Genomic DNA, 25,952 nt, shown 5'->3' with positions numbered 1-25,952 from the left:
ATTGAAAGCATATTATAGCAGAACAGCCTAGAGAAAGCTTGGATTAAGGTGGTAGCAAGAGACATGGATTCGAGATTAATATTGGAAGTAATTCACAGACGTTGGTGATGGACTGAATTTAAGGGGTAAGTGAGAGGAAGAAAGCAAGGATAGCTCCCAGGTTTTTGACTTGAGCACCTATAGATGGGTGTTACTTCCACTCAATCTCCAAAGGCATTATGCTCTACTGCTCCCTTCCCCTCCTCCTCCATATCCAGTCAGTCACTGTGTTAGGGTTATTCAGAGAAACAGAACCAGTAGCATGTGTATATATAGAGAGAAAGATTTATTTTAAGAAATGGCTCACAGGGAATTCCCTGGCTGTCCAATGGTTAGGACTTGGCACTTTCACTGTTGAGGGCCTGGGTTCAATCCTTGGTGAGGAACTAAGATCCCACAAGCTGTGCAGCGCAGCGAAAGAAAGAAAGAAAGAAAGAAAGAAAGAAAGAAAGAAAAGAAAGAAATTGGCTCACGTAACTGTGGGAGCTGGCAAGTCTCAAATCTGCAGGGCAGGTCAGCAGGCTGGAGACCCACGGAAGAGCTGATGCTGCAGAGTCCAAAGGCAGTCTGTAGGCAGAATCCCTTTTTTCTCAGTGTGTTTTCTTTCCTTTTTAAAAATAATTAATTAATTAATTAATTTTTTGGTTTTTGTTGCTGGGTGTGGGCTTTCTCTAGTTGTGGAGAGCGGGGGCTACTCTTCATTGCAGTGCACGGGCTTCTCATTGTGGTGGCTTCTCTTCTTGCGGAGCGCAGGCTCTAGGCGTAGGGGTTTCAGCAGTTGTGGCACACGGCTCAGCAGCTGTGGCTCACAGGCTCTAGAGCACAGGCTCTGTAGTTGTGGTGCATTGGGCTTAGTTGCTCCGCGGCATGTGGGATCTTCCCGGACCAGGGCTCGAACCCGTGTCTCCTGCATTGGCAGGCGGATTCCCAACCACGGTGCCACCAGGGAAGTCCCTCAGTGTGTTTTCTTTTCTTTTCTTTTCTTTTAAATTAATTAATTTATTTATTTATTTTTGGCCGTGTTGGGTCTTCGTTGCTGCGTGTGGGCTTTCTCTAATTGCGGCGAGTGGGGGCTACTCTTCGTTGCAGTGCGCAGGCTTCTCATTGCGGTGGCTTCTCTTGTTGCGGAGCACGGGCTCTAGGCACGCAGGCTTCAGTAGTTGTGGCACGCGGGCTCAGTAGTTGTGGCACACGGGCCCAGTTGCTCCACGGCATGTGGGATCTTCCCGGACCAGGGCTCGAACCCGTGTCCCCTGCATTGGCAGGCGGATTCTTAACCACTGCGCCACAAGGGAAGCCCTCGGTGTGTTTTCTTAATGCCTTCAATTCATTGGATAAGAATCATCCACATTATGGAGGGTAATCTGTTTTACTCAAAATCTGTGTCTTAAAGGTTAATCATAAACAAAAAATACATTCACAGCAACAACTAGACTAGTGATTAACCAAAAACTGGGTACCATGGCCTAGCCAAGATGACACATAAAATTAATCATCACAGTCACTAAATTCTGTTGATTCTGACCCTTAACTATTTCTCTGATTGGTTCCTTCCTCTTTTGCCACTACCTTGCTTTAGGATGGTGTTCTTCTCTATTAATTCATAAAATATTTACTTATGTATTAGATACTGTGCCAAATGCTGGAGATATAACTGTTAATAAAAGACAGATTGTGCCCTAGGGACCTTACATTCTAGTCTTTCCTTGCCTTCTGTCTTGCCTCCTTCCAATCCCTCTTTATAAATGGATGGCTGTATAGCATTGCCTCTCACACTTTAACATACAATCATCTGAGGATCTTGTTAAAAGGCAGATTCTGATTCTGGGATGGGGTCTGAGATTCTACATTTCTGACAAGCTCCCAGGTGTTGCTGATCAGGAGCAAACTTTGAGTAAGTGGGCTGTAGGATATCTTTTGGAAGACCATCTTTTATAAAATGTGTACTATTTGTAGACTCTGAAAAGGTACACAAGAAGTGGGAAACAATAGTTGCCACCAGAAAAAACAGAATGGCTGATCACTGTGTATACCCTTTTATAACCTGAACGTTGTACCAAGTACGTGTTACATATTCAAAAATAAATTAAGAAAAAAAAATAAAATAAAATAAATTAAGAAAACAACAAAAACAAAATAAAAATATCTGAAACTGCACGCCTCTGAAAATCCTGCAGTGGAGCCCAATGGCCCAAAGGACAGAGTGAAGGTTAACCCATCTTAAACCCTTTATTACGATCAGTTTACCTGTTCAGCTTATCTCCAATTGCGCCATTCAGTCAGATCAGGGATCACATGCAATCTTTCTACTGGAAATGCACTGGAGCAAATTTCACTTGGTCTTTAAAACTCGTTACTGCAGTGCTTACCCTCCCGAAGCCTTTCATGTAGCCTACAGCTCCCCGCCCGCCCCCCGCGGTTAATGTTACCCTTTTACATTTAACCTCGCAATGCTTCTTTTTGTTGCGGTCATCGCACTGCGTCGAAATTTGTTTACATGTCTATTTTTGCTACTTGATTGTGCGCTCCTTTAGGGCAAGGCTAGAGTTTATGCTTAGCACAGACCGAGTTCCGAAATTATTCTGCGAAATAATGAATCATGTATTGGCTTCAAGGAGCTCAAAGGAAGGGAAAATCCTTGAGCACTGGGGGCTGCCTTCGATCCCTTCGTGACGAACTGGAGGCAAGTGTGCCAGGAGCTGACTCTGAGCACCCTGGCTAGGAAGGCTGCCAGGAGCTCAGCCCTCTCCGCTCGCTTCTTCCCGGGAGCCCTGCGTACCCCGGCTTCCAGAGGGACCCCACCTCGCCCAGCGCAACCGCGCCCTCCAGGGATCTGGGAGGCCAATCCACCGCCCCCACAGGTGGGCGTGGAGTTCAGAGCCCGCTTCTGAGTGAGGCGTGGAGAGGCTGTGGGTCTCCTAGGTATCAGCCAGCGGCAGCGAGTGGCGATCCGTGTGACCAGAGGAATGGCGCATCCGACAGGTAGGGGCGCGGATGGGGTTGGCAGGGGAGGGGTGGAGAGGGCAGGCGAGAGCCCAGCGCCAGGCAAGGTACCGCCCTGCTAACTTCCTCGCACTTACATTTCCTTCCCAGGGCCCAGGATTGGGTGCCTTCCCTCTGCCGCTTCCTCTCTCCCCACCCCACTAGCCCACAGGACCTCCCCGGGGCGTGGAGTACAGGACGCTCCGCCTCGCCCGCCGCATTCCGCGCCCCCTTCCGGCCCGCGCGCACGTCGCCCCAGCAGCCGCCAGAAGGGGCGGGGCCTGGGCCCTGGCTTTCAGTCAGCCAGGGTCCCAGCGTGCCCTGCGCCGGCCAACGAGAGCAGATCCAGTGAGTCACCTCCGCCGCGCTAACTCTTTGCTCGCTCTCTACTCGCACACGCTTACACCCGGCTCGAGATGGCGGCGGCAGCGGCGGGGGACTCCGACTCCTGGGGTGAGGAGAAGTTCCGGGGGCAGGGCCCGGGCCGGCGCTGGCCCCACGCCCAGGCAGGCATTAACGTGGCTCGCTCTCTTTCGTAGACGCGGACACGTTCTCCGTGGAAGACCCGGTGCGGAAGGTGGGGGGCGGCGGCACCGCCGGCGGGGACCGCTGGGAAGGCGAGGACGAGGACGAGGACGTCAAGGTGGGTGCGGGCCGGGGCTGCAAGCAGTGTTGGAGCGGGCTGGCGCCGTCGCGGGCAGAGTTGCCCGCCGACGGGCGGGCGGACGGACTGTGGGCCCAGGGGCGCCGCCCGGGCCTGCGGGCCGTGGGTCTAGGCGGGAGCGTAGGGCCTGGCGGTGCCCTGTTCCCCTCCTTTCGCCGGCCATATGGGCCGGAGGCGGGCAGCGTGGTCTGTTGAACTTCCCTGACGAGTCGCCGGCCCCAGCCCTAGCCTTAGCCCTGGGCCCAGCCCTTCTTTGAAGGTCTGCTCTCCGGCCTGGAACCCACCCGCCAACTGGGGACGGGAGGTGACAGCAGGGGCTGGACCGGCCCACGTGCAAACTTCGCGGTCCGGAGTTGCTCGCGGGGATGAGACTGGGAAGCTGAGAATGGAGCCCCTGGCTTATCCCATATGGAAAGTCTTGCAACCCACCTGCCCTTTCAAGCTCAGGTCTCCCCGGGGCCAATAACTCATTTATATCCCCGAAGGCCCATTTGTAGAGTTTGTTTGAGGTGTTAAATGAGTGAAATATTGTGGTTTAATTTCAGCCACTTTTTTTTATTTCCCCACACAAATGCAGTAATTTTTAGCCTCCCTTCTTGCATCCTGTGGTAAAAGGATGAACTGAGTACTGAGATAGCTAGCAATTAGTGATGAGAAACCTGGGTAGTCCACACAGCGACCTATTATTCATCTACACACGAACGCGTAAGGGAATAGTGAAGATTTGGTGGTTGGAGAAGACGAGGGAGTCAGTGTTTTGTGTTTTTTTGGTGGTGGTTTGTTTTTCCTATGCCTTGTAGATTTGAACCCGATTTACCATCTTCGTTTGTTTTTGAGAACTCCTGGGGGCTTTAGATGCAGCTTCAGATGACATTATGCCTACTGCATTCGTTTTTGTTTTTCAGGTAGCTACAAAAGTCTCAAGCACAGAATGTTAAGACTCTTATTAACAGAGTTCTCAAAATCTTTTTATTTTTGTGAAGATAAAGTTTAGTATGAGTTGGAAAATGGTTTTTTATGGTTTCGATTCATTTAGTGAATGTTTTACTCTTCTAACTTCTACCCTTCAGCTCATGCTAACAACCCTACAAATCCTTCTGCTTGGGTTGAAAAAAATTTAAGCTAGGTAATCACTCTGAATTTTGTGTTAATACTGCTTTTGTTACATTTTACCCATTTTACCTGAGTCTGATGAGGTGGATGTCCAATTCATTGAACAGCCTGAGGTTCAGGAATGACCTGAGCTTTGCAAATCTTGGGGTTAATAAATGAGCAATACTATTGTGAAGATACTTAAATGCTTCATTTAAATGTTGTATAGACATGGGAATGGATTGTGTTATCAGCCTCATTGCAAGATATTAGTTACCTCCCTACATTGTAGCAGATTTTCTGTTTTGAGCCTTTAGTTCAGATTTGTCCTTTCACTTTTTCTGTGCAGAGTGGATGTAGGAGTTAAGACATCTGTTATGAAAATTGGGAATAAGTGAGAAGAAACGACTAGAGAAATCAGAAAAGAATTACCAGAAAATGAAGTTTGAATGAAGTAGTCTAGACTGATATCATGAAGAAGCCTGACTGAAACTATTGTATCTAAATGGTGTCAATCCTGATAAATATAATTCTTACCACTTGGAACTAATTTTGGAGATTTATAAGTTGTAAATCTTATTTACAAAAAGGTAAATCTTATGTACCCTAAAGGTCATCTCGCCTCTTTGCACTCTTTTAGTGCAGAATTTCTTTCTTTTATACAAGTAGCTTATTTCTTTTACATAAACTTTGAAGTTGATATTGGAGTAGAAAGCTGAACTTGTCCATTTTATTTCCACGTTGAAATGCTGGTTTATTTCTGTTGAGTTTCTCCAAGATTTCCAAGATAAGGTGTTCATGGAGTAGTTTGATTCCTAGTAGTTTGGAATAGACAGACCTGGATCTATATTTTTGCCTTGACATTTTCTGTTTATGGTCATGAACCAGTTTTTTAATCCTTTTTTTTTCTCTTCCATTTCCCGATCTTGTCATTACAGAAGCTACCTCAGAGGGTTATTTTGCACTTTAAATGAGATAATATGTCAAGCATTAAGCAGAGTTGCCTGGCACTTGGTAGGCACTCAGTAAATGTTAATTCTCTCTCTCTGCAAGAGAGAATATTTTTCTGGCTAATGGAAAATATCTTTAGGCTGTTTAGATCGAGTAGCTGGGGTTATTTTTGTGCTTTCTTAAGCTCAGTAGGAGTAAGTTCTCTCCACGGTGGCTGTTTACTGTGAATTTTTTGTTTTGAACTGAATGACCATGGTTATCAAGCAAGTTTTTGCTTGCTCAGAGGTTACCAATCTAGAGTTGAAATTTGTCACTTTGAATGGTAGTTGAGTACAGGTTTTCCCTGCTATCCGAAAGTAGAGCATTCCTATGAAACCTTCCCTAAGCTGAAAGAAGCAATTGCCTTAGGACACATCTTGCTAACAAATGCACAAGATGAATCAAGGTAAAGCACAGATGCTCGCAGACACAGTTCAAAGCTATGACAGCTTGATGCTGAGATGCTGAGCAGCTTGGTGGAGAAGGAGCTTGGCCTTGGCGGTGCCACTCTTGCTGCTTGGGTGCACGCTGCCTCTATAATGGCTCAGTGCAAAAACAAATGCTATTTTCACTTGTAATAAAAGCGAAAATCCTCTTTGGATTTCTTTTACTTAGCGAGCACAGTTATTAATGAAGGTCATTCGAAAAAGCGAAGTGGCATAAAGTGAACTTTAAAAAGTGAGGGATACCTATAATACCAAATTTCTGATTTCTAATGTTTTAGCGTTTAATCCTTTTGTAAGGAGATGCTAACAAGGTTTAGTTTCCATGAGATCGAATAATCATAGTCCTTAAATAATACAGTATGTGAATTTTTGAAAAGTCCTTCAAAAGTAAGGTATGTAGAAACAGTAAGTTCTTCAGTTTATGTCAGCATCTAGTGTTTAACCTTTAAGAGTATAGGTTTAATGTCATTTGTAGTGTCCTGAGAAATGAAAGGAAAACTGAGGTCTTTGTTACAGTAACTTGCTTCAGTAGTTTACTGTCTTTCAGTAGATATAGCATTTTGCTGCCCTTGACTTTTCAAATAGCTATCTGAAAGTGGCAGTGCATTTAGGTGAAACTGTAGAATTTTTAATATTCATGGTGGGGGGAGTCTATGCTTCTTCCCAGTGAAAAGGTGAGAACTAGGGAGCGTACTTTCATGTCACATTAGCTTTATATTCCCTTTCTGTACTATTCTGATGTTATGCAGAGGCAGTGGGAGGAATTGTTTGCTTGGCATATATCTCTGGACTCCTTCCCCATTGCTGGAATGGTGTGTAGGCTGTGTTGATTAAGAAGGCACAGACTTCCCTGGTGGTGCAGTGGTTAAGAGTCCGCCTGCCAGTGCAAGGGACACGGGTTCGATCCTGGTCCGGGAAGATCCCACATGCTGCGGAGCAACTAAGCTCGTGTGCCACAACTACTGAGCCTGCTCTCTAGAGCCCACGTGCCACAACTACTGAAGCCTGTGCGCCTAGAGCCCGTGCACTGCAACAAAGAGTAGCCCCTGCTTGCCACAACGAGAGAAAAGCCCGTGCGCAGTAGTGAAGACCCAACGCAGCCAAATAGATACATGGAAAAAAAGAAAGAAAGAAGGCAGTGAGTACCTACCCACTGCAAGCTGGAACAATACAACTTTTACTCCATTTTACTAGTATCCCATCATTTCAGTAAAACAGATTAGAAGCTAGATTTATTCAGAGTGTGTAGAGTTTGTTTTGAGAAAACTTCTGGCTGTGATCAAGCGTCTCAGACATTTGCTTCTGTAATGTTATTACAGAATTTCTTTTTTTTTTTTTTTTTTAAATGTGACTGCATCATGGTGCAAGGGGGAAGAGGCAGTGGTTTTAAATTTATTTATTTTTGGCTGTGCTGGGTCTTCGTTTCTGTGTGAGGGCTTTCTCTAATTGTGGCGAGCGGGGGCCACTCTTCATCGCCGTGCGCGGGCCTTTCACTGTCGCGGCCTCTCTTGTTGCGGAGCACAGGCTCCAGACGCACAGGCTCAGTAGCTGTGGCTCACGGGCCCAGTTGCTCCACGGCATGTGGGATCTTCCCAGACCAGGGCTCGAACCCATGTCCCCTGCATTGACAGGCAGATTCTCAACCACTGCGCCACCAGGGAAGCCCCCAGAATTTCTTTAAAAGATCCTAGAGAGCTGACTTAGTTGAAAACTGCCTGCCTCATCGTGCCCATTCAACTGTCTGTTAGGATTCTATCCTGGTTAATAGTTTAAATCTACCAGAGTAAGGACATTTTTAAGCGTTGGAAACATTACTTCTGAAGTAGGGGATCTGTATTTCAAAGAAATTGGAGATTGCTGGGAAGTTCTCAGAAGGTGGCATTTTGCTAGGAAATGGGTATCTGGAAGTGTGTGTGTGTAACTTACGAGTTCTAAACACATACAGAAGTGGAAAGAAAAGTTTAATAAACCCGTGACCAGGGACTTCCCTGGTGGTCCAGTGGTAGAGAATCTGCCTTCCAATGCAGGGGACACAGGTTCGATCCCTGGTCAGGGCACTAAGATCCCACATGCCACGGGGCAACTAAGCCTGCGTGCCGCAACTACTGAGCCCACACGCCTCAACTAGAGAGCTCATGTGCTGCAAATTACAGAGCCCACCTACTCTGGAGCCTACGCGCCACAACTAGAGAGAGAACCTGCACACCACAGCTAGAGAGAAGCCTGCGTGCCACAACTAAGACCTGACACAGCCAAAAAATAAAATAAAGGAAAATAAAATTTTAAGAAACCATGACCAATCTTTTATCTTCTGTATCCCCACTTACTGCTGTCCTCCCCCAACCAGATTATTTTGAAGAAAATACCAATTATATCATTTCAATACCCTGACAGTTTTTTTTATAAACTAGTAAGTTTTTAGTTAGGAAGCATGTTTAGTTAGGACGGTTATTTTTACAATAAGGCATCCATTACCCCCTCCAGGCCCCCTACCCAGTTCGCCATAATTAAACTCGGCTACCTTGTTTCTATCGAGTAAACAACTCCTCCACTTGTGCCTCTGTATTCTCCTTTGTTTTGCAATTTGAATCTCCTTTTACCTTTTTTGTTTTGTTTTTGTTTTTTCCTTTTTAAAAGAAAAACACAATAAATGACATCTTAAGAATTTAAAAGACAGAAAAAAAATACTGAAAAATGTTTACCTAATATGTTTGTCATGCTGGACCATTGAAAATAAATAAGCCACTTGTTTAGAGTTCAGTGTCTTGTTCTTGATCTAGCTTAGCCAGGAATTTAAAGTAGAATTGATAACAGTTCCAAATATGAGACAGGTCAGCATTCAGATGGAATTTAGCAGAGTGCTGAGCCATAGGAGGGTGTTAAAAACTTAATGAATTGAATTAAGTGAAGTAGAATTTATTGAGAGGTACCTTGGCTTCCAGAGACCATCATAGTTTTGAGGTGATGAAAGAATATTTGGGCTTCTTTTAAAAACTAAACTTTCCTGGCAGGTCTAGCCATGGCAGGAGCTCACTACAGAGTTCTGAGGCTTCTCAGAGCAGCTTGGTACAGCTTACAGAACACCAGTAAATGACTCTTACTGCAAGAGATTATGCTTTATCTAAACCAAACTAAAGAAAGGGGGAGGAGTATATGTTAGTTAATGGGCTATTGCTATGGGACAGAAGAAATTTACTGCTCATTTGAAGCTACTTCTATTTGACGATCTATAAATATATCTTGCTTAAGTTGGAAAACATTTTCAGCCCTAAATGTGTTCTCTCATTGCATGTGACATTCTGTAGTTGTACATTATAAAAATGACAGACTGGCCAACTACTGGCTGCATTATTAAGAATAAAAAGAAAGCAGGGTTTAAATTTTTTATGTTATGTTTTCAATTCTTAGTCATATTTGATTGGGAAGCAGGTTTTAAACTTGAAAAGCAGCCATCTCTCAGAGAAGTGGCTCAAATGATGCTGGGTGTGTGTCTGTAGAACATGAGTATAGATAAGCGAGTAGTTTATCAACAGCCTCTCTTCTAAGGAAGCTGGCCATTTTAGGAGAGCAGCCTGGTTAATACTTTTGGAGATAGATTGGATATTATAGTTGGAAGAGTTATTGGCTACCAATGATAATTGGGTAAAGAATGTAACTGGATATTTATAGGTAATCTTTTGAACCAAAAACAACCATTTAGGGCTTACTAAATTATAGACTTAACTCCCTATTTTAAGTGTTCATTTTAGGTGTTTCTCTTGGAACCCTTCTTACATTTTATCTGAATTTATTGTCAGCATTTACAAAGTCCTGATGTTTATGGAAAATTGGGCAGATGTAGACATTCATCTACTTTTATACATTTACTTTTATAACTAAGGATGCAAAAACTCTTAAGTTCTGGGGGAAAGCTACCTGGCCTTCTGCTTTTGGGATTGCATCTATTTGGAAGTATGGCCAGTCTCTTTTTGCTGACATCACTATGCTCCTTCTTTAGGAACTTGTCCTCAGTATAGGAATAACTTCAGGGCAGTTATTACTGTTTCAAGCAGTCTGGGGTGAGGGTGCCTTTCATGGTCCTTTTATGAACTGAGGAGCAGATGTCATGGCTGTTTCCAGGACTTATTGATAGGAACCACTGTTCTTGCTACTAAAATCCATTCTGTGGTGGAATTCTAGGTAGCCTTGTTATGCTTGCACTGATGGGACAATGTAATGACTGTCTGGAATAAGGTTTATTCTTTGATAGGGAAACCAGGGCAGGGTAGGGGTGGGGCATAGAGTTAGTGCAAATGAGATACTGAAGGAGCAGTGATATGGGTGGGGGGATGTTTTACTGGTAAAGGGAACTGAGGCACATCAGCATTGAACAAAAATGTTACCCTGTTGTGCTGTTTCTCTATGTTGGAGTTACTGGGATGGAGCTGCTCATTTCCAGCTATACCTCTCCCTTCTTGGCCTCCTAGTACCAGAGGCTGCTAGACTCATTTGTTAAAATTAGTGGAAATCTAGCACAGGCAATTTGAGATGAATAATTGACATAGTTGTAGCTGGGCATATCTTAGTATGTACTGTAACCCTTCTCTTTGATATGGGGTTCCTTGAAATTCCAGGGGACCTCATTCCAGAACTAATTGAAAGAACAGATTTTGGTGTGGAGGGACCTAGTTCCCAGACATTTATTTTATACTTCAGCACTCAGTTAAGAAGTCATGTTTAATATGACGCTTTAAAGGAACTTTGGACTGTTCAAAACAGGTTCCTTCATTATTTTTCCATTCAGATTGTGGGATAGCTATCTCTGGGCCTTAGTGTACTTATATGTAAAGTAGGGATAACACCACCTTACTTACAGAACTTTTGTGAGGGTTAATTGTTACTATATGTAAAGTCCTTTGGGGAATTCCCTGGCTTTCCAATGGTTAGGACTCCGTGCTCTCACTGCCAAGGGCCCAGGTTCAATCCCTGGCTGGGGAACTAAAATCCCACAAGCCTCTCTGTGCAGCCAAAATTTAAAAAGTAAAAATAAAACATAAAGTACGTTGCACAGTGCTTGGTGCAAAGTAAGCCCTCAGTAAATGCTATCTATTGTTATTATTATCATCATCACTGTTATTAGTGGGGAGTTATAAGTAAACATCCCCTGGAAGTAAGCAGATGGTCCTTTTATCTGAAGCACCATCTAGGCAGCACATCACTCACAGACCCAGCTTTCCTGTGTTCTGTGAAGAATAAAATGACAAAAAACTCCTGGTAGTAGTTAACTTTTATACTTAGCTCTCTGGTTCCTTTTGTACTATGGTGTATTGATACAAGCACTTAAGCAAACCAGCAGGGTAATATAAACATTTGCTGTCTAATTTCTAATCTAGTGTCTTAGATGTTCAAACGATGACTAGCTGGTTTGCTTTCATGCTGTTTGTTTGTTTTGTTTTGTTTTTTAAATTTTATTTATTTATTTATTTATGGCTGTGTTGGGTCTTCGTTTCTGTGTGAGGGCTTTCTCCAGTTGTGGCAAGTGGGGGCCATTCTTCATCGCAGTGCGCGGGCCTCTCACTATCGTGGCCTCTCTTGTTGCGGAGCACAGGCTCCAGACACGCAGGCTCAGTAATTGTGGCTTGCGGGCCCAGCTGCTCCGCGGCATGTGGGATCTTCCGGGACCAGGGCTCGAACCCGTGTCCCCTGCATTGGCAGGCGGATTCTCAACCACTGCGCCACCAGGGAAGCCCCCCATGCTGTTTGTTAACTATGAACTAAGGGTTAAATTGCGAAGGTAAAGTTATTATAAAAATGCTTTTGTACAAAGTTCTTCCCACTGCTTGCAGACCCCATGGCAGCCTTAATTAGGATTTTTTATTTCTTTGGATTTACAGATTTTTATTAAGAATCAAGGCTTGGTTAGTTTATATACCTAGACTGATTCAGATTTATGACCTGTCTTGTTATAAACCAGAAGCTTGGTGTCCTAGTTATGGCACATTAGTCAGCCTCTGCCTCTTCCAGTAGCGTCAGGGCCTCCTGCTTTGCACCTGCCATGCTGTGGCTCAGCTTCCAGTGACGTGTCCTGGTGTGCCTGGCGGTTGTTGAGACAGGGGTCAGGCTACCTATAGATTAAAGCCTATTTAAACACGGGGCTGTGTCTTTCTCTATTAAACTTAAACCTTCTGACTTTTGTGGAGCCTTTAGAAGATTGTTTGATAATTGGTTTATATTTAGCCCAGTGACTGTGCTGGGCATAGAAAAGACAGAGTATAGATCCACCTTAAAGTGCCCCGCCCAAGTTAGGGAGTGGGTTCCATGAAGCTGTTGATCAGCTCTTGACTCTTGTAATACTGGGCTTAACTTTTTTTTTAATTTCATTTTTTAAAATTGAAATATAGTTGATTTATAGTGTTGGGCTTAAATTTTTATAAAGATTTAATTCATTAACCAGGGTTGTGTTGTATGGACTATTGCTTGAAATAATCAAGCCATTAGCTAGAATGTTGGATGCTTTTACATTTGGGGAAGTAAGAAGTATAAAGACTGCTCAATTTTTCATTTAAAACAACTGTGAATTATTTAAGAGAGGCTGTTAGTTTTGGCTTGGTTGTCTTGTGTTTTAATTGTTAATGGAGAAGCTTTTTTGTGGAGTTAGACAAGTTGATATAAGAGTTCATATGGAAAAACAAATGTGCAAGAATGGCCAGGAAAACAGTAAAAAAAAACCCTGAAAACCTGCAAGGGGTGACTAGCCCCAGCTTACATACGATAAAGCCTCTAATCAAAACAGTAGGTACTGGTACGTGAAGAGACAACAGACCAGTGGGATAGAATAGAAAACAGAAATAGACCAGGTACCTAAGAAAATTTAGTATATGGTAAATCACAGGGCAAAGATGGACTTTTTTTAAAATTGAGATATAGCTGATTTACAATATTATAAGTTTCAGGTGTACAACATAGTGGTTCACAATTTTTAGAGATTATACTCCATTTATAGTTAGAAAATATTGGAAAGGTGGACTTTTCAATAGATGGTGCTGTGACAGTGGGTAACCATTTGGAAAAAGATAAAATTAGATCCATACTTGACACCATACAAAAGAAAAACCTCCAGTGGATCAGAGATCTAAATGAAAAAACAATGAAAGCATACATGTTCTAGAAGAAAATTCCTTGCTTTAAGAAAAGACTTTCTGGGCTTCCCTGGTGGCATAGTGGTTAAGAATCCGCCTGCCAATGCAGGGGACACAGGTTCGAGCCCTGGTCCAGGAGGATCCCACATGCCACGGAGCAACTAAGGCTGTGCGCCACAACTACCGAGCCTGCGCTCTAGAGCCCGCGAGCCACAACTACTGAAGCCCGCGCGGCTAGAGCCCGTGCTCCGCAACAAGACAAGCCACCTCAGTGAGAAGCCTGCATACCTCAATGTAGGGTAGCCCCCGCTTGCCGCAACTAGAGAAAGACCGCGTGCAGCAACGAAGACCTAACACAGCCAAAAATAAATAAATAAAATAAATAAATTAAAAAAAAAAAGACTTTCTAATTGACTTGGAATCCAGAGGGAATAAAAGAAAAGATTAAATTTTACTGCATAAATGTGGTGGGGTACATAGCACTTAATGGGGAAAACACTAGAGGCATTTCCATTAAGAGAAGAACAAAGCAATGATGTCCATTTTCTCTGCCACTGTTCATTCACACTGTACTAGAGGTTTTGCCAGTGCAGTTAGAGAAATCAACTGTGGAGGCACACGAATTGGTAAAGAAGGAATAAAGCTATCTCTTGTTTGCAGATGATATGGTAGTATACCTGGGAAAACCCTAGAGAATCAATGATGGAACTAACTTAAGTGAAATGAATTTAGTAAGGTAGCAAGATATAAAATTAACATAAAAAAACCCATAGGTTTTCTATACTAAAATAGTAACTGGTTAGAGGACATAAAAGGAAAAAAAAAACCTATTTACAATGGCAACAGAGATGATGAAATACTTAGGAATAAACCTAAAGAGAAATGCGCAAAACCTCTAAGAGAAACTTTAAAACACTCCTTGAAAGATACAGAGGTAGCCTTGAACAGATGGAAAGATAGCCCTTTTTCTTGGCTAGGGCAGTTCAACATTATAAGATGTCAGTTCTCCCAAAATTAATTTAGAAATTAAATGCAACACCAAAAAAAACCCCAACAAACTTGTTTCTGTGGAGTTAGACAAGCTGATAATAAAGATCACATGGAAAAGTAAACATGCAAGAATTATTAACGGAGGTCCTTTTCTTTAGGATAACTGGGATGATGATGATGATGATGAAAAAAAAGAAGAAGCAGAAGTAAAACCAGGTGAGCCATTGGGGTTCTTCCATTTTTGGTTTTATATCTTAGTGAATATCTGATGCTTATGTTAAGACAAATGAGAAAATGCCTACAAAATCGGAAATTTTGGTTATTTTTAGAAACCAAACATCCTTCCATTCCCACTTCATTCTCTTCTTCCTGTATCTCTTCTCTCTCCTCAAAACATAATCAGATTAGATACCTGCCAAATTTCTGTTTGAGTGTTTTTGTTAAAGGAGAGAGTAAAAGATAAGGCATCATAGTTGAATGATCTAAGTCCTGCCTAAAGGACTGTAGGGAAATAAGAAGGGAGATGTTTGGATCTTAGGGGTCAAATTAGAGAGGAGAAAGGAAGAGTCCCAGAACTTTCCTACTCTTATTCGCCAGGAAATCACCATACGAAATTGGAGCTGGGTGAGGTTTGGTATCTTGAAGTATATAAGTATCATGTCTGTCTCATTCATAAACTGGCAAGTATTCAAGATAACTTTGATTAAAACATTACTTTCAGAAGTAAAAATTTCAGAAAAGAAAAAAACAGCAGAGAAGATAAAAGAGAAAGAACGGCAGCAGAAGAAAAGGCAAGAAGAAGTTAAAAAGAGGGTAAGTACTATTTATTTTCTAAAATACAGAATTCTCACATCAGTAGTGGTGCAGCATCTTAACAGGCAGTATTACCTAATATTACCTAATAAATAGTAAGTACTATTTATTTTCTAAAATATAGAATTCTCACATCAGTAGCGGTGCAGTATCTTAATAGGCAATATTACCTAATCATTTGAAGGGCTTTGTAAGGACTATAAATGGATACCGTCAGATAAGATGATCCCAAACAAACTGAATTTGTGGTTTTTGCAAAAACCAAACCCAGAAGCTTTATGTTATTAGAATGCCTTTTTAAGTTTCACAGACATTTGGGAACATGACTGTGTTGTGACCATAGTCAGTGATTTTTGTCAGTGCCTGCAGTTCTCTCTAGCTGTGATTAGTCTTTTTTTTTTTGCAGTGTACATTTTGAGTGAATACAGAAAGTGTCCATTTCTCTGCCATGTGCTGTATAAATGTTTTTGTTCTTGATTATTTGGAGCAAGATCAGGAATTTTGTGTTAATTTACTTGCTTTTTGAATAGAAAACACATTTACATGATGCAAAAATCAGAATGGTATTAAGAAGCACTCCCAACTCTTCACTCATTTGTCCTGTTTCTCTCCCTCTATCCCATAAGTAAATATTGGTTTATGATGTCTCCAAGGTGACTTTGTACATTTGTATACAACTGTATAGTCATATTCCTCCCAATTTTTATAGTTTTCACCTTGCTTTATTTAATATATCATGGAAATCTTGCCATAGATCATGGCGAGCTTTCTTATTTTATTTTTAACCTGGGCCCCCGCGGTGAAAATGCCCAGTCCTAACCACTGGACCACCAGGGAATTCCCTTGACTTTTCATTAAGAAAAATTTCAAGCAAATAGCATGATGGATAATCATACAAATTACCTAAATTTAACAGTTGTTAATATTTTACCATACTTCATCTGTTCTTTTTTTGCTAAAATATAATCAAATAAATAACAAACATTATGCATTTTACCTTTAAATACTTCAGTATACATCTCTGAAAAAGCAAGAATGTTTCTCACATGATTACTTTCCTAATGTAATGAACAATAATTTTTTAACATCATCTAATACTCAGTTTATATACATTTCTTTAATTGTCCCAAAATGTTTTTACATATGGTTTGTTCAGACAAGGACCTTGCATTTACTTTGTTGTTAATGTATCCTACGTCTCTTAGAGTGTATGTCTTTCTCTTTAAAATGACATTGACTTATTGAAGAGAGTAGGGCAGTTGTCTTGTAGAACACCCCACCTTCTAGATTTGTCTTATTGCTTCTTCGTAGTTAAAATTTCCTGTAACTTGGTGGTGAAGTCTGAAAGTTTGATTGGATTCAGATTAAACATTTTTGGTTGGAATACTTCAGAGGTAATGCTGTATGCTTCATATTGCATCACACACATCAGGAGTCATGTAATGTTGTCCTATTATTAGTGATGCTAAAATTGATTACTGGGTTAAGTTGGTGACAGTCTGATCCTTCTGTTGTAAAATTAATTACATATTTCTTCTTACAGGTAATCCAGTTTCACATCAACTTGTCACCCAGTAGTTTTAGTGTCATTGATGATCATTGCCTAATTATTTCTTAAGGGATTGCAGAATGGTGGTTTTTCATTCTATGACTTTTCTTCCATTTTTTTATTGGCTGGCTTTTTTTTCCTTTTTGCTATTTGGTTACTTTGGATATGGTTTGTATTAGAAAATGTAAAAGCTTCTTTTCTTTTAATTGCCAATTTTCAGAGTAAGGAGGGGGTGTAATAACTTTAAGTGGTGAAAAATGAGGGATTTTGTGGGTTTTAATTTTTTCTTTTTGAGTAAATTTATGGACTTACAGGTTTTTATACATTTCATTCAGATACAGTGATTTTTTTTTTAATTTATTTATTTATGGTTGTGTTGGGTCTTCGTTTCTGTGCGAGGGCTTTCTCCAGTTGCGGCAAGCGGGGGCCACTCTTCATCGCGGTGCGCGGGCCTCTCACTATCGTGGCCTCTCTCACTATCGCGGCCTCTCTCGTTGCGGAGCACAGGCTCCAGACGCGCAGGCTCAGTAATTATGGCGTGCAGGCTCAGTAATTATGGCTCACGGGCCCAGTTGCTCCGCGGCATGTGGGATCTTCCCAGACCAGGGCTCGAACCCGTGTCCCCTGCATTGGCAGGCAGAGTCTCAACCACTGCGCCACCAGGGAAGCCCACAGTGATTATTTTTGATGCTGAAATTGTTCCAACATTGGACAGTAGGGGTCCCTTTAAGCTGTTCCTATCTTCATCCTTTTGACAGAACTCCATTAGTCTTTGAAGGGTTCCTTGTTTTTCTGGCACAATAAGTAATGCCTGGGGCTTCCCTGGTGGCACAGTGGTTAAGAATCCACCTGCCAATGCAGGGGACACGGGTTCGATTCCTGGTCTGGGGAGATCCCACATGCTGCAGAGCAACTAAGCCCATGCGCCACAACTACTGAGCCTGCGCTCTAGAGCCCATAAGCCACAACTACTGAAGCCCGCACACGTAGAGCCCGTGCTCCGCAACAAGAGAAGCCACTGCAATGAGAGCCCGCACACTGCAACGAAGAGTAGCCCCCGCTCACCGCAACTAGAGAAAGCCTGCGTGCAGCAACAAAGACCCAATGCAGCCAAAAATAAATAAAAATTAAAAGAAAAAAATGTAATGCCCAGCTTATCTGGTAAACTCCCTTAGGCCTGGAATCAGCTACTAAAATTCCTTTTTAGTAGCAAATTGTCATGGCCAACAGTGTGTGAGAATGTCTGTTTCCCCCAAGTCAGGAACATTTTAGATTCTTTTTAATAATTTGTATATCTAAAAATACCTACATGTGTGTTTTTTAATTAATTAATTAATTATTGGCTGCGTTGGGTCTTTGTTGCTGCATGAGGGCTTTCTCTAGTTGCAGCGAGCGGGGGCTACTCGTCATTGCAGTGTGCGAGCTTCTCATTGTGGTGGCTTCTCTTGTTGTGGAGCATGGTCTCTAGGCACACAGGCTTCAGTAGTTGTGGCACGTGGGCTCAGTAGTTGTGGCTCGCAGGCTCTAGAGCGCAGGCTCAGTAGTTGTGGCACACGGGCTTAGTTGCTCTGCAGCATGTGGGATCTTGCCAGACCAGGGATCGAACCCGTGTCTCCTGCACTGGCAGGCGGATTCTTAACCACTGCACCACCAGGGAAGTCCCTACATGTGTGTTTATATGATCAGAACAAGCAATGGATTCTTACAGCTCAGTCTAAGAAGTTGTATTGATTTGATCTTTCTTGGTCATTGAAGTTAGAATTATACTTATTTTGTTGTATCTTGATATTAGTCTCCAACATAAAGAAACCTTAGTTTGAGTAAATTAATTTTATCTTAGGTCAAGTATTGAGTTAAGATATATTCAATTTTGATGCAGGAAATACTTAATGATGTTTATGTCTACTAAAACAATTGAGATATTTGAAACCTTTTTCTTTCGAGAAAGTGTTCTGAGATTTCCTAACTTGGCATCATGACCTTATTTCATCTTCTCCATGAGAAATAAAATGTGGTCTGTTTCAGAAGTGGACTTCTGAATCGAACTCGTCGAACTGCACAGGCATGGGTAACCATGAATGGCACAAATTCCCTTCATCTTTTTCCCACTTTGATAAATATTATCAAAGATAGCCCCTTGTAGTAACATATTTGTTGTAGAAAATTATATCACAGTATATAGAAAGGATATAAACTAAACTGTTAACTGTCATCTCAGAGAAGTGGAACAAAAAGATAAATAGGGGGGAAATGTTTTTCTGATTCTTTGAAAAAACATTTTCTTCTGTCTACATTGTATTGTCACATGGATGTGCCATCTACTTTATTTAACCATTCTGTTGTGGAACATTCAGGTCACCTCTAAATTTATTTGATATTATGAATAATACCCCATTTGACCTCCTTTTGGTTAAATATTTGTATGCAGCTTTGGTTTCTTAAGATGAATACCTACAAGTGGAATTATTTGATTAAAGCATATAAGAATATTTTTAAGACTTGATAAATATTACCAAGTTACCCATAAAGGTTGTTTCAATATACAGTCTTAGCCACAGTATGTGAGAGTGCCATTTTCAACTTGTCTGCAATTTCAATTCCTTAATTTAAAAAAATTACTATAAAATAAACCCAGTCTTCAAATCTGAACTCTGTCACATGACCACCTGAGTTAACCTTCTGTTACCATGGGCAGGTTGCTTACCCTCTCTGTGCCTCAGGTTTTTTTCCTGTAAAATTGGGATAAGAATATCTAAAAGAATGCCTGAAATACAGTAAACACTTTATAAGTGTTTACTATTATTTATATGTGTCTAGAAAAAAAATTCATACAATACAGAAATGTTCTGAGTCCATTATAATCCCAGCCCTTTTAAAACTTCATTGCTGTCTCATTTTAGTTAGAAGAACCTGAAGAATCTAAAGCGCTAACACCAGACGAACAATTAGCAGATAAACTGCGGCTAAAGAAATTACAGGAAGAGTCAGACCTCGAATTAGCGAAAGAAACTTTTGGTAAGTGGGGGTGTGATAACAGTGCAGTATTGAAGTTCCAGGTGAACACCGTGGAAGTCTTACTAGTCACGAAAATTCAGAAAACACCTTTTTTGAAGAAACATGATACTGGCTAATTTAGATAGTAGAAAGCAGTTTTAAATCTCTTTTGTTTATATTTGAGATTTCATTACTTAAGGTAGAGTGAGATACATGTTCAGATTTTTGAATAATTTATTTTGAGTATTGTATAAAAGATGATTAAGATAAAAAGTCATTGTGGAAGCAACCTAAATGTCCATTGACAGATGAATGGATAAAGAAGATGTGGCACATATATACAATGGAATATTACTGAACCATAAAAAGAAATGAAATTGAGTTATTTGTAGTGAGGTGGATGGACCTAGAGTCTGTCATACAGAGTGAAGTAAGTCAGAAAGAGAAAAACAAATACCGTATGCTAACACATATATATGGAATCTAAAAAAAAAAATGGTTCTGAAGAACCTAGGGGCAGGACAGGAATAAAGACGCAGGCGTAGAGAATGGACTTGAGGACACGGGAAGGGGGAAGGGTAAGATGGGATGAAGTGAGAGAGTGGCATGGACATGTATACACTACCAAATGTAAGATAGCTAGCTAGTGGGAAGCAGCTGCATAGCACAGGGAGATGAGCTCGGTGCTTTGTGACCACCTAGAGGGGTGGGATAGGGAGGGTGGGAGGTAGACGCAAGAGGGAGGAGATATGGGGATATATGTGTATGTATAGCTTATTCATTTTGTTATAGAGCAAAAACTAGCACACCATTTTGAAGCAATTATACTCCAATAAAGATGTTAAAAAAAAAAAGATAAAAAGTCATTGGACCCAAATAAAGTATACTGCTGCTTTAAATGTATCAGCTGGATGAAATTTGGATGAAATGTGAAGTCTGTAGCTTGAGACTTAAATATTGAACTGACTGTAGGACTGTCCTGTTGTCTTATGTCTGGATAAGATTTAGACAATAGTATGCTGGTCCCAGTGGGGCATTCAGCTTTGGTTGTGCCTTCTTGTGCTCAGGGTCCTTTCTTTCTGTACCCCTTCTTGGCCTTCACCATGCCCTGTCTTTAGAGGACTTCCATTTCTGTGTGCCATGCCTGCAGCTGTGGTTAGTGTGTACGATAAAAGATATGTTCAGGATTCTGTAAACAGATAATAAGTTCAGAGTGTTCCAGGGGGATAGTTACATGGCACAGAGGGTAATGTAAGAAACATGGTCAGAGAAATAATTAAAGTTCTCACTTCATTTAACCAAGTTTGTTATTGTCTATTGAGTGCTTTTCAGAGTAGAATGTTGTGTTGAAACAGTTAAATAACTTTTTTTTTTTCAGTATTTATTTGCTTGTGCTGGGTCATAGTTGCGGCACACAGGCTCCTTAGTTGCGGCATGCAAACCCTTAGTTGCAGCATGCCTGTGGGATCTAGTTCCCTGACCAGGTATTGAACCCGGGCCCCCTGCATTGGGAGTGCAGAGTCTCAACCACTGTGCCACCAGGGAAGTCCTGAAACAGTTAAATAACTTTTAAATGAAACCTAGAGCCAAGAAGGATCTAGTTATTTTGATTTCCACCCCCCCCCCCACCCTTCTTCTTTAAAATGGATCAAGCAGGCTGACTGTAGCGATCATTCTCCTTTTCACTGGAAGTATGACCTTATCTCTCAGTGGGTCTTTAGCAATCTCAAGAGTTGCTATGGATGCTCCACTGGCGAGTGCTTGGCATGTCTTAACCACACTCATCTCATTACAGAGAGCACTTGGCCACTGTCCTGTCTTTGTGGCGTGGTAAAAGCCACCCATGTGTTTATTAAAGGGAAGGGTTTATGTGGTAATAAATTCTAAGATGGGACACCAATTATAGATTAAAAGGCAAAAATATGTATTCATACAGTGATCATTTGGTTAATAGGATTTTAATGTGTTTCTCATACTAAAGTACTGGATCAATGTTAACTAATTTACTTGATAATTGAGGAGTATACAGAAGCATAGTGTCTAATTGCCTAGAATCCTTTTAGGCCAGATTAATTTTTCTATTGGGATTTAACACATGGTTTGCTCTTATTTAGCTTCTGTAGTTAGCTGGATACTTTCACAGGAACCATCTTCGTTTGCTTTGCTTTTTTCTTTCTCTCCCAACTTTTCTGTGGGCTGTTCTTGGACAGATGCTTTAAGAGCATCGCGTTTGTGCCAGGGACTCCTTTGGCAGTCTGGTGAAGCCTTTGGGCCCCTTCTTAATATACTGTTTTTAAATGCATAAAATACACAGGATTTTACTTACAAAGGAAACCTGTTATATTGAAATAGGTATCAAAATATTGAAATAACCTGTGATACAGTAATTATGTACAGACCATTTGAATTCTGTCCAAGGATTTCAGTAGACTCAGGTTAAGAACCTCTGTTTTAGAATGAAATAACAGGGTTATTCAGGTATCTAATTAGTTTCTAAACTTTAAAAAAATCTTTCTGATATTTTCTGTGTCCCCTTTCTCCTACAGGTGTTATTAATACAGTTTATGGAATAGATGCTATGAACCCATCTTCAAGGGATGACTTCACAGAGTTTGGAAAGTTACTAAAAGATAAAATTACACAGTACGAAAAATCACTGTATTATGCCAGTTTTTTGGAAGCCTTAGTTCGAGATGTGTGTATTTCATGTAAGTAATTCTAATCTCTGGCCTCTGTGAATGGATTTAAGTAGGGGCACATCATACTTAGGAGGATGGAGATTGACTTTCGAGGGGAGGGGATGCTCTAATATATTTAAGATTTGCTTTTTAGCAGTTAGCTTGGGAGTGTTGTTCTGCAGATATACATTGAGTTTGAGCGGTTTTGTTTTTGTTTTTTGAGGGTGCCTTCTGAGTGTTTTTACAGTGGCTTCCCAAAGAGACATCTGTGCTTGTTGGCACAACAGCTGATAAAACACTAGTTTCTTATTTCATCTAATTATACATTGGAGGCGGCGGCTAGCGAAGTGTCTTTTGGGGAAAATCATACAGAATTTTAGAGCCTGAGTGAGACCACAGTGAGTGTCTGTTCATTTTATAAATGAGGAAGCCCATGACCAGATGCAAGTTGCTCAAGAGAGCTGGCACCCATTCTCTGGGTCCATGGGTTTGGTTTCATGCTCTGAGCCATATATTTCAGGGGCAGGGGATATGGGGGTGACAACCCGGGGTGGTATAGCACTAAGGTGGGAAGGATGCTTTTGCTAGTGTTCGCTGTTTTTAAGATTGAGAAAAATAAATTCTACACAATGAGGGTTTTTTTTTCCCCTTTAATTAATTAATTAATCTGGTTGCGTTGGGTCTTCATTGCTGCACGCGGGCTTTCTCTAGTTGCCTCAAGCGGGGGCTACTCTTCCTTGCGGTGCACGGGCTTCTCATTGTGGTGGTTTGTCTTGTTGCGGAGCTCAGGCTTTAGGCGCACGGGCTTCAGTAGTTGTGGCATGTGGGCTCAGTAATTGTGGAGTATGGGCTCAGCTGCTCCACGGCATGTGGGATCTTCCCGGACCAGGGCTTGAATCTGTGTACCCTGCATTGGCAGGCAGATTCTTAACTACTGCGCCACTAGGGAAGTCCCTACACAATGAATTTTAAGTTAGGTTTTCTTTGGGAAATTATTACTAAGCTGAAGGTTCTGAATTTGATCAGTGATATACCCATAGTTGGTATTTTATTTTCCATATACTATTTTTACTGTTTTTGAAGGTGCTCTCTAACCAGACTGAACACTTTTTTGGGTAGCTAAAAACTCATGTCTGTTTCCAGCTTTATATTTTTATAAGGATGGAAGGATGTGTTGTCCACTAAATGGGCTTATTTCCTGGTGGGGCACTTAGATTTCTGAGATAACTACCATCTTCATTCTCGTTCCTATGCTAGAAAATGGAGACCCCCAAGGGGTGGGGAGTTATCATCTGTAGGTTTAAGAATTGTCGTTACATATTCATTCAGATACTCCTCACTGAGCATCAAGGATGTTTATTTCCACAAGTCATGGTTATTCTCTGCGTATTTAGACCGGATAAGGAAAAATGGTAGGGAGCACTGTGAGCTATAAAGACATTTCTAGTTTCTCTCTGGTTGAGCAGTGTCATTATAATTACAGTTTATTATAAATTTTTGTTGCTGAGTTTGCCATTTTACTTTAAACAGTTCTGATCTGTGAGCCTAACCATAGACTGAATGATTCTCCATCGTGTTATGTTAAACAGGAGAAATTAATAGTCTTTCCAAGTTACCGAAGTTAATGATGGACAAATTAGATTTCTCATAACACTGTGGAAGAATGTATATTTTGCTTTTACGTATTTTACAAAATGCTTAAAAATTACTGGTATGGTTTTTTTTTAGTGGAAATTGATGACTTGAAAAAGATTACCAATTCATTGACTGTACTTTGCAGTGAAAAACAGAAGCAAGAAAAGGTAAGAGCTAGCTGCGTGGGAAATGTGTATTACACAAGGATCGGGGTATAGGCATAATATTCTCAACAAGTGTAGTAGGAGCCTGAGAAATCAAGCAATTCACCAATACCATTTATATTGGAATAGAACAGGAGTATGAGTGCCATTACCATCCTTTTGTTTACAGACATGTTCCATGTTTTTCTGAATTAATAATAGAAATTTCTCTGGGTCAGGTGTGGGATCTCCCTTAGAGAACTAAGGTTTTTCTGGAAGCAGAGCTTTGTTGACTCTATGAGGGTTGCTGTACCATATAAGATGCCCATAGTAGATAAAATCTCATGAATTAATTCTCTTTTTATCTTCAGCAAAGCAAAGCCAAAAAGAAGAAGAAAGGTGTGGTTCCCGGAGGGGGATTAAAGGCTACCATGAAAGATGATCTGGCAGATTATGGTGGTTATGATGGAGGATATGTACAAGATTTTGAAGACTTCATGTGACGTTTTATCTTCTCCTGGTGTCTTCTTTCTGTTGCCCACAATCCCTTCAACATGTAGCACAACTTCCTTTCCTTTCAGTTCTGCCAAATGCTACAATCAGAAGTGCAGTATCTTTTGTGCTGGTTATTAACCCCTTGACACTTAGGTGCTAATGTGCAAATGAGGGAACTTGGATCTTGCTGCCAAGGGGTTAAAATTGGGAACCTCCATTGCTACTAAATCATAGTTTAAAAAAACAGACCTAATAATGTTGTTGTTGTTGCTATCTGATTCCATAGCAGCAGTCACTAAATTGGAAACAAAGGTTGCAACATGACAAAAAATTGTGTAGTTACCAGCACCATTCAGTAATACAGCCTTAACCATACCTCCTTGAACTACTTCATAACTTGTCAAGAAAAGCAGTCTGCTGCAAGGGCATGTGGTGTGCACCTAGTATTAAAGTTGCTTTGTCTTAAAATTGAGCGTGAGGATATTAAAAATACATTGTGAAGAAGACTGCTTATCTCAGAGTGAAGATACGGCGGCTGAAAAGCACTAGTTTGATACTTAAAAATTAAATGACCAAAACCCTCCAACTTTGAAGCTGAAGAAGGTAAACCTCTCCATTATTGCATTACCAAGTTGTGGAATCTCTTGAATGCACAGACTGTCTAGTTTCTATTTATCAGACTATTCTGCTGATGGAGTGCTTCAGATGGGGGAGGGAAACTCCTTACCTATTATTTTAGTTGTCTGATTGATTTAAGTGTCTGAGAAACAAATCTCCTTTGTTCTCTGAGGCTGCAGTGGATCAGCTTTAACAGGGTTTTGGCATTTCCTTTCCTTTATAAAACGTGTTCAGCAAACTGCGCCACTTAACTACAGTTTGGTAAATTGTTATGTTAACAATTATGACATCTGCAATGTTTTATAAAGCAACTAATTTAATAAAGTCACTATTGTGAGGACTTAAATTTTGTGTTACCTCCCAAGAGATATTTTTGGAGAGTAAAGAACAAAGCTCTTGGGACTACAGTTCTCTGTATACTTATAAAGCTTAATAAGTGCTTGATGAGTAGATGTAGTTTTAAAACAAAAATGATTTGTGAGGTCCTTAATAGTGTCACCCTAGAGCAACAAAGGCATAGAGCTGCCTTCCTTTTCTTATTTATTTGGGGAAATTGTTTGGTTGTTTAGATACTAAGGCCTAATTAAGTACCTAGAAGAACTATTTATTTGGAGTTAATTGAACTTATAACTCAGGTTGTGGCTGTAAGCAGAGATAGAGTGATCGTCTGTATTATATATTTTCTTTTAATCAATTTAACCAAATC

At 41.1% G+C, this 25,952-nt stretch overlaps 1 protein-coding gene across 1 annotated transcript; it reads left to right on the top strand.

The window, feature by feature from the left end:
* The first annotated feature begins 3,313 nt into the window (after positions 1-3,313).
* On the top strand, positions 3,314-25,586 carry EIF3J (eukaryotic translation initiation factor 3 subunit J). The gene is made up of 8 exons (XM_007169683.3): positions 3,314-3,474; positions 3,561-3,664; positions 14,480-14,537; positions 15,043-15,134; positions 19,584-19,698; positions 22,224-22,385; positions 24,084-24,157; positions 24,505-25,586. The coding sequence occupies exons 1-8, from the start codon at positions 3,438-3,440 to the stop codon at positions 24,634-24,636; spliced, it is 774 nt and encodes a 257-aa protein (XP_007169745.1). The 5' UTR covers positions 3,314-3,437; the 3' UTR covers positions 24,637-25,586.
* The last annotated feature ends 366 nt before the right edge of the window (positions 25,587-25,952 follow it).

The sequence above is a fragment of the Balaenoptera acutorostrata genome, chromosome 3 (genome assembly GCF_949987535.1).
Source record: "Balaenoptera acutorostrata chromosome 3, mBalAcu1.1, whole genome shotgun sequence".
NCBI classification, from domain to species: Eukaryota; Metazoa; Chordata; class Mammalia; order Artiodactyla; family Balaenopteridae; genus Balaenoptera; species Balaenoptera acutorostrata.
The sequence above is the reverse complement of the archived record's forward strand: the minus strand, read 5'-3'. Positions and strand labels throughout refer to the sequence as shown.

What these genes read in the sequence shown, in the direction of transcription:
- EIF3J (XM_007169683.3), top strand. Translation starts at nt 3,438, where the DNA reads ATGGCGGCGGCAGCGGCGGGGGACTCCGACTCCTGGG. An exon ending in AAGAAGAAGTTAAAAAGAGG is followed by an intron (nt 15,135 to 19,583) that starts GTAAGTACTATT and finishes GTCTCATTTTAG; the next exon opens with TTAGAAGAACCTGAAGAATC. An exon ending in ATTAGCGAAAGAAACTTTTG is followed by an intron (nt 19,699 to 22,223) that starts GTAAGTGGGGGT and finishes TTTCTCCTACAG; the next exon opens with GTGTTATTAATACAGTTTAT.